Source organism: Streptopelia decaocto (assembly GCF_964273445.1).
Source record: "Streptopelia decaocto genome assembly, chromosome: 4".
NCBI classification, from domain to species: domain Eukaryota; kingdom Metazoa; phylum Chordata; class Aves; order Columbiformes; family Columbidae; genus Streptopelia; species Streptopelia decaocto.
The window spans coordinates 49,341,167-49,348,773 of record NC_138658.1 but is presented as its reverse complement, the minus strand read 5'-3'; the positions used below and the strand labels follow the sequence as shown (position 1 = coordinate 49,348,773).

Genomic DNA, 7,607 nt, shown 5'->3' with positions numbered 1-7,607 from the left:
CCTGCTCCTGAAACCAAATATATGTTGTTTGGTTGGGTGTTGTTTGGTAGTGCGTGCTTTGTTGTTGTTGTTGGTTGGTTGGTTGTTTTGAGGGGGGGTTAATAAATAAGATAATTTCCTTTCCTAAAGCAGGTGTGTGATAGTTCCCACATTTTTCAGGCATCTTTAAAATTATTTGGACTCACAAGGCATTTTCATTGACTGACAAGGATTATAAATGAGAAAAGTCATTAACTGAAATGGTTATGTTGTAACTTCATGGTGGATGTTTTAGAGGTACTCCAAACACACAGGGAAACATCTGACTACATGTGTGTGGCACATACTGTGCATTACACTAGGCTGGAGAGGAAACAAAACTACAGAATTTAAAACTTTAAATTGAACATCCCAGACCTTGGGGAGCTCCAGAGCAAACAGACATCGATGACAGATCTCCATCGCTACCTCTACACCAAGAGTCTCCGACATGTGGCTCAGCCAGGCACCCATCAAGATTTTGCCAGTGTCAGTATTTTATGTCTGTCATGTAATAATACACAGAAGAACACTTTCATTAAATATGCTGAAAAATATTGGGGAGAGGGGATGTAGTATTGCCTGTTGAGCATACTCTACTGGATATACTCCTGCTTGGGAAGCAAGATAAATGGGAAATATACACATGAAAATACAAATCCTTCCTAGAAGCCCTTGTGGCAGATCTAGGAAGCCTCTCCCTTATTTTTCTACCTGATTTCCCAGCTCCTGCTTTCACAGCTGTAAAATGCTTTAGATTCAGAGAGGCAAATAAAGAATCATTTGAAGCTTGACACCTCACAGCCTTGCAGCTGGGGCATGTACATAGTTTATAGAAGGTATCTGTCCCATATTCAGCTTGAGAAGAGTTTAGCAGTGAGATCTCCTACTTCCGAGGTGAGTTCTCTCACTATGCAATAGCCTATAAATGTGTCATTTCCAACTGCCATAAAGAGAAGTTGCATTAAAGTCTGCAGTTTCTGGTTTAACTCCCCTTGCACTTTTTTTTAGTATAAGCTGTTAGGATTCTTCAAGTCCTGGTAACCCCAATGGTGGCCAGTCTTGCACTGAGAACGAAGGCCTACACTGTACAGAAGAGAAGGTCAAAAAGGGAACAACAGAGTGAAAAGGTGAGAGCTCTAAGTATAGATTTAAAATAAAGGAAGACATTGCTACACAAGAGCAAGGACAACATTTTAGCTATAAGGGTGAGATGGAAGAAAAACAAGTGGGAAAAGATGAATAAGGTTTTAAGGGAAACTGCTACTCTCCAGGCAAAAGCCACAATACAATTATATCAGCCATTCCCTAACTGAACATAATAAGCTCTTTCAGAGGAGATTCAGTCTGTACAAGCAGTCTATCCCTCTGACCACTCTTCTAAAGGCACTTATTGCCAGCTACCAAAAGCAATTAAGTTTCTTTAGAGAAATCTTCATAGACCTGTACAATGGTAATAATAACTAGATTCATAAAGTGTCACTTGATTAACTTCCCTGTCAATAGACAGGATATACGAAAAATACATGCAAGAAAATCAAACAGATCTATTCATAGCCCCCACCTCTAAATTTTCAGTCCCTTTAATAAAGTGGAAACTTTTAGCTATTAAAAATTTTGTGACCCTTGTAATGCTACAGAACACTGACACAAAATGTGAATAGTACAATATCCATTATATAATATATATCTTTATATTTTAATATATTACATTTATTTCTACATAAAGAGGCTATAAATACTGTATATGCCTTATATTCATGGTTCCCAGCCTTTGACATTATAGTAAGTACAAACAAAAAAAATATATATATATAAAAATACAAAAAAGAACTCAGTAGAAATAGCTTTACATTTTAAAATCTTGTAGCCTGCATTGTGTCTACCAATAGAGCTCTGGGACTACAAGAGCACAGGTAAGAAGTTGTCCAACAATTAGGCACAGTCTCACTACTCAGAGAAGATTGGAGCTGCCATGAAACCAGTCACAGATTCCCAAGACTACAGGAACCAAGATCTCTGCCATTGCAAAGAGACTTTGAATTTGCAAAGTGAAAGAGTCCAACCTGCATCTGAGGGCGGAGGGATGAGGTGAGAAGGTGGGGTGCTGTTAGGATTCCCCATCAGGACCACAGGGCATTGTATGGTCCTAAAGTAGGTTACATTGCCTTTCCTACCTCTTGTAGAGGCTGCCCCAGTGGTGATTCAGAGGGGCTATTTCCTCCAATCATTTCAGGCTAGCTCAGAAGCAGATAGGCACATGGCATGAGTCAAGGGTGCCAGTGAGGACCAGGGGACAGAGCCATTGCCAGAGGTGAAGCATGTCCCCAGCACCCATGTCCCGTCACTTGGCATGGTGCTCTGCCTCCTCCCTGCTAACTAACCTCAGCAGGCAAGTCTTCCAAGGAAATGCAGCTCATGAGGTCTGGTACAGCAACTTTTTTTCTCTGACAAGGACAGAGACCATTGCCCCCGCCTATATTTAGCCCAGCCTATGTTTAGCCTCAGGCTGTCGGTGAGTGCCAGAGCCTTGAGCTGGAGGTTCCTTTTTTTGTTTGTGGAGGTGCAAGCAAGGGATAACTCTGAGAAACAAGAAGCCAGTGCCGTGCTGTTTCCTTCCTGGAGTCCAGCCACAAAGGGTAAAAAAAAACCAAACCAAAACCAACAAAAAAAACCAAAACCCAGGGCAGTGCCATCATTTCGTACAAGTAGAAATAGTCAATCTGAATGCCGTGCCGCTGCCTGCATCAAGCAGACACTCAGCGTGTCACCAAGGTCCAAAAGGCCACCACACTGCCTCTGCCATTGGGTCAGCACAGCCCCCACATACTGGAACCAGGGCTTTGCAGCCTCAGCTGCCAGCATCTCTCGGGGAAAGCACCTCACAGCCTGGCAAAGAGCTGTTTTGCTGCCAGATGCTTCTGCATCCTCTTCAAGAAAAATAAACGTCTGTTCTTAGTCTGACAGATGCCGTCTTTCTATACATCAAACCTGAATACCACCAGCTAGGAAGGCACATCCCGGGGGACCCGGCACCACCAGCTTCGCCCTAGAGCGGTGGGGATGGGAGCGGCGCAGGGCCCTCGTAGGCAATTCCGTGAGCACGGCAGGGCAGGGGCGAAGCCTCCCGGGCACACAAGAGTTCAGTCTCCTCGCTGGAGTAGACAGTGGTGTCCATGTCATCCGAGTGGTACCCCGACTGGTACCCACTTGTCTGGTTGGAGGTTTCGGACATGACGGACTCGTTACTCTTGCTGGGCACCAGTGTGCTGTGAAAAACAAGCAGAAACGGGACTGAGAGAGCTGTGGGGACTGTCTTCTGGAGGGCAGGTGGGCGATGCCTGCCAGCAGCTGCTTCCCATCACAGCAACAACCAAAGCAAAACAGTGCACTTAGCAAAACTGGCTTCAAGCCTTGTTAAACATGCATTTGATTATACACCCTAGCTTCACTGAAGCTTTAAAAACATTTTTAATTTTATGATGATATAAGGAGTTAGATTGTAACTGCGGATTAAATGGAGAGAAAACTTTGAGCAGCTTCACACATTTCAGCTGTGGTGCCATCATAACAGCTGTATACTTTTATTTGCACTCAGGTTGTTCTGGAATAAAAAACTTCTGAAAAGCTCTTGCAGAGCATACATGAGGTTTCAGCTCCATGAGTGGCACCATTCTTCCTGCAAGCTGCACAATGAAACCCCTGTACAATGCTCTGAAAACACACCCAGATATATCCTGAAAACCCAAGAGTCAGCTTTAGAAAAGAAAACCAAAAAAAAAAAAAAAAAAACCAAAAAAACCCACAAAACAACAACAAAAAAAACCCACAAAAAAAAAGGAAAAAAAGAGCTTTGTCATTGCAGACAAGCCTTTACAACAAATATGCTCAATTGTGTGCATCAGCTCAGTTTCTTCAAGGGGTGACTGATGCTTTCACAGCTGATAACTGCAAGTGCTTTCTGTGGTGCTGGCTGATACTTCCAATCTTTCCTCTGCTGGTACCAAATGCAGATGGCCAGGCATACAGCGCACAATTATTATTTGTGTTTTTAAAAATACAGTAAGAAAAGATTTTGTGGTATAAAAAATTTTCTAAACTAATCCGTCTTCTGATATGCTGCAAGTGAAAGGTCATATTCAATCCTACGTGCAGGCTGAGCCTTACCTAAAGGGTATTTTCACTTGTTTATCACTCTCTTCCAATGTCTTCAGCTCTTCAGATGCAAGAACCATCCCACTATCTGTCTGGTTTTCCTGAAAAGGTGTTAGAAATGTATTAAATTGAAAGACATTAAAAAAAAAAAAAAAACCACACAGGAAAAAAAGACATCAACAGAAGGAAAAGACATACAAACAACAGGCAAACTCACCTCCTGAACAACTTTTACAGTGGTTACCAATGGGACATCTTCAAATGTTTTCACACTCACAGGGCGGCTTTTTCTTTTGCTACCTTGTCGGTACTGACTGAAAAGAAAAGAAAACAAAAGAAGTTTTGTGTCCACTATGCGCAACTTGGCTGCAAACAGCACAATGGTATCAGAATCCTTTCATCTCTACAGAGAAGTTAATCCTTTTGTCAAAACATATTATGCAAACCTCAAAATATCCATTTATTGAAAAGGATGTACAGCCTAGAAAGTGGCATGTTTCTGACCTTCTGCTCCTGACAACATTGATCTCAGAGCAAATTCTAAGAAATGGCTTTGAGAAAACAGCTCCTTTCCTCAGTTACACTGGAGGCTTTTGCTTCCTGCAAGCTTTGCTTAGAAGTATAATAAACAGAGGAGCCTGGAGCACAGACATGTGTCTCTTCCTTTGGACTGCACTTCTGAGACCCCTGGCTGGAGCCAGGACAACAACAGCAGACTCAGCAGACTGCGGCCCTGAAACCACAGGGATCGGGACAGGGAGTGATACATCTCTCTTGAAGGCACTTCTCCAAAAGAAGCCCTCTGGTCAGGACGACATCCATAAAAAATATTGGACAAAAAAATAAAGTTTACTTTCACGGAGATACTAATACAGCAAACAAAACAGCTACCCACAGCTTTCTGTCTATGTGGATATGGAATAAAATGGATGTTGTCCCAGTTAAACAGGACACATTTATGTTCCTAACAGCTAATGAAGAAAAATCCATGGAGTTAGAAGAGAAGCCTGCATCCACCTGAAGCACAAAGCTACAGGCAATTAAGAGTGTCGTTCATCCCATTTCCCAGCTTTGAGTCCGGCTATGCTGAGTCCTGCCTATCTCCAACAGACATTTCTTTAAACTGGCAGGGATTTTACAGGTTCCCTGTGTAGCCTGCTTGGGTGCTCAATGACACTTTAGAATGTTTTTCAAATATTAAACCCGAGTGTTTGCTGCAAATAAAATTTGCCCGACTGCTGAGTACGAAGAGTAATCAACTAACATCCTCTTTTGAGTAACTTTTCATATACTAAAAGATGTTACTATCTTCCCTCTCTATTTTATCCTCCTAAACTTAACAAAAACAGTTCTTTCAAGATCTCTGTAGCAACCATGTCTTCTGTTCCTGTTATTCTCCAATGGTATCTATTCTACTCCCCATGCAACCCTGCCAGGACCAAAAGTATCTAATGGACAATCTAGTCCCTTTACCCTCCTGGACTATCTGACCATGAATGATGAGAAGTTCATTCCACAACTTGGCCTCTTAGTCTGAAAGCTCCCCCTGCGCTTGCATTTCTTTGTGCACACAGACGCAGAACTGTCTGGACAGGACTACAGTAATTAGGGTGTTGAGGACCAGGAATCCCAGCCTCTTGATCTAAACAGTCTTCCAGGTATGGGAGTCCCACTTCTGCTCAGCCCACACAAGTCAGTCTATCCTTTCCACGTAGGCAACAATGCATGAGATCCTCCTGCTTAAGCCAAGTTACTGTGCAAACGGGACCAGGAATAAATAGCGTGCAGGCAAAGAGAGGCCACATGTGGAGTCTGACTCCTGCCTGGTGGCGGTGAGAGCTCAGCTGATGTTCTGACAGCATTTCCTGACACGTGTTTGCATTTGGATTGGTTTGACATGATTTTTTTCTTGGCAAATTCATCCTGCCATTTTTAGTTACTTTATTCCTCCTATAGGCATTTGCCATTATTTATCTGATTGTTTATTCCAGGATCATTCTGAGGATTCAAGTTAACCTGATTTCAGGGTTACTACTTTTCTATTTTTTCTAAAAAAAAGCATTATCTTTACAGTTTCTTAAATCTTCTTTAGCCTCATGTGACTGTTCTTAATGACAACATTTCCAGGTTCAGAAATTGCATATCTGTTGCCTAAGCTGAGTATGGCAGATGTTAGGAGGTCCTGCTGATTTTAAGTTACCTAAGCAATCTAAATATTCTTTAATATTCTCTATGTTTTCGCTGTGCTTCCTTCTCCTACTCCAGCTTTGATTCAGAGATTGTATTTATCAGCCCTTTCTCATAGTCAGTACTTTTGTGAAGATTGAAAAAGACATTACTGAACAGATCAGTGTTCTCCACTATATGTATAGCAAGATCCATGCCCACAAAATCATTTTCAGGTAGCAGAACAGAAGAACGAAGCCCCAAAACATGGTTGGAGCTCCCCCTTTTCCATGCTCTCCAAGCATGGTTTCCACAAGTGCTTTCTCACAAGCCCTGTCACACTGTAAGACAAAAGAGGTTCAAAGTCTCTTTGAAAGGTTGATGCAGGGGTTTTACTTCTGTTGGTAACAGGAAGTTGGGACTGGGAAAAGCCATATAGGAGGTATTAGAAGTGGAAATAGTCGTGATGTTTTCAGTGTTAAATCATTCTTTTGTGCCTATTAAGTATTTATATTTTGGGCTGCCCTTCTACTAAAACATGGGGTTGAGAGTCCCACTCTAGGACTGTAAGTTCAACTGAGATGCAAAATGCACTGTGCCTAACTAGTCTTTTCCAGGGCCACATAAAAATGTGATCCACCACGGTACTCAAAATCATTTGGAACGTTGTTTGTCTTTGGTGGATCTAACACAAGCAGTGAGGGAGAGGACTTCACTTTGTGGAAACCATGTGAAAACTGCCAGCAGAGTCCATCCCTGCTCTGATGGTTGGATCCATTTCCTATCCTTTGCTGTGTTCTGAGACTGCAGGAAGCACCCTGGGGCTCCCGGCATCTAAGTGGCTGAATTTGATCTTAGGTAGCACTGGATAAGAAAATATCTCCCTTAAATCCCACGCATGAGGTCCTCACAACATCTAACATAAGCCCTGCTTAAATGCATTAGTACAATCTCCTTCCTGGGGAAGTCACCTCTATCATGACGCCCAACAGCATCTACCACTGTTGGTCTATCATGGATGCCCAGGAGCATGCAGTGGACAAAAAACAATGACAACACTATTTAAGTGGCGTTCCCTTTGGCTATCAATTCATGACCTGTTTACCAGCATTTCAATTTAGGAGAGGAAATGCAAAAAAGGTTATTAATGATGGATCTATTACCATTAATATTTTAGAGACCTGCAATACAAGAGTGTGAAGACAACTGAATTGGATCAGTAAGACTTTGTATTTGTTCTGGTTCTTAAGAACTAAAAAACAAATATT

The 7,607-nt window shown here is 42.2% G+C and overlaps 1 protein-coding gene across 1 annotated transcript in view; it reads right to left on the bottom strand.

The window, feature by feature from the left end:
- Window positions 1–1,677: 1,677 nt before the first annotated feature.
- Window positions 1,678–7,607, bottom strand: part of KDR (kinase insert domain receptor) — a 32,289-nt gene continuing 26,359 nt past the window's right edge. The window contains exons 28-30 of the mRNA XM_082050412.1: window positions 4,391–4,487; window positions 4,186–4,274; window positions 1,678–3,287 (exon numbers count right to left, since the gene is read on the bottom strand). Of these exons, the coding sequence (XP_081906538.1) occupies window positions 3,068–3,287; window positions 4,186–4,274; window positions 4,391–4,487 (406 nt within the window). The 3' untranslated portion in view covers window positions 1,678–3,067. The remainder of the gene's footprint in view (window positions 3,288–4,185; window positions 4,275–4,390; window positions 4,488–7,607) is intronic.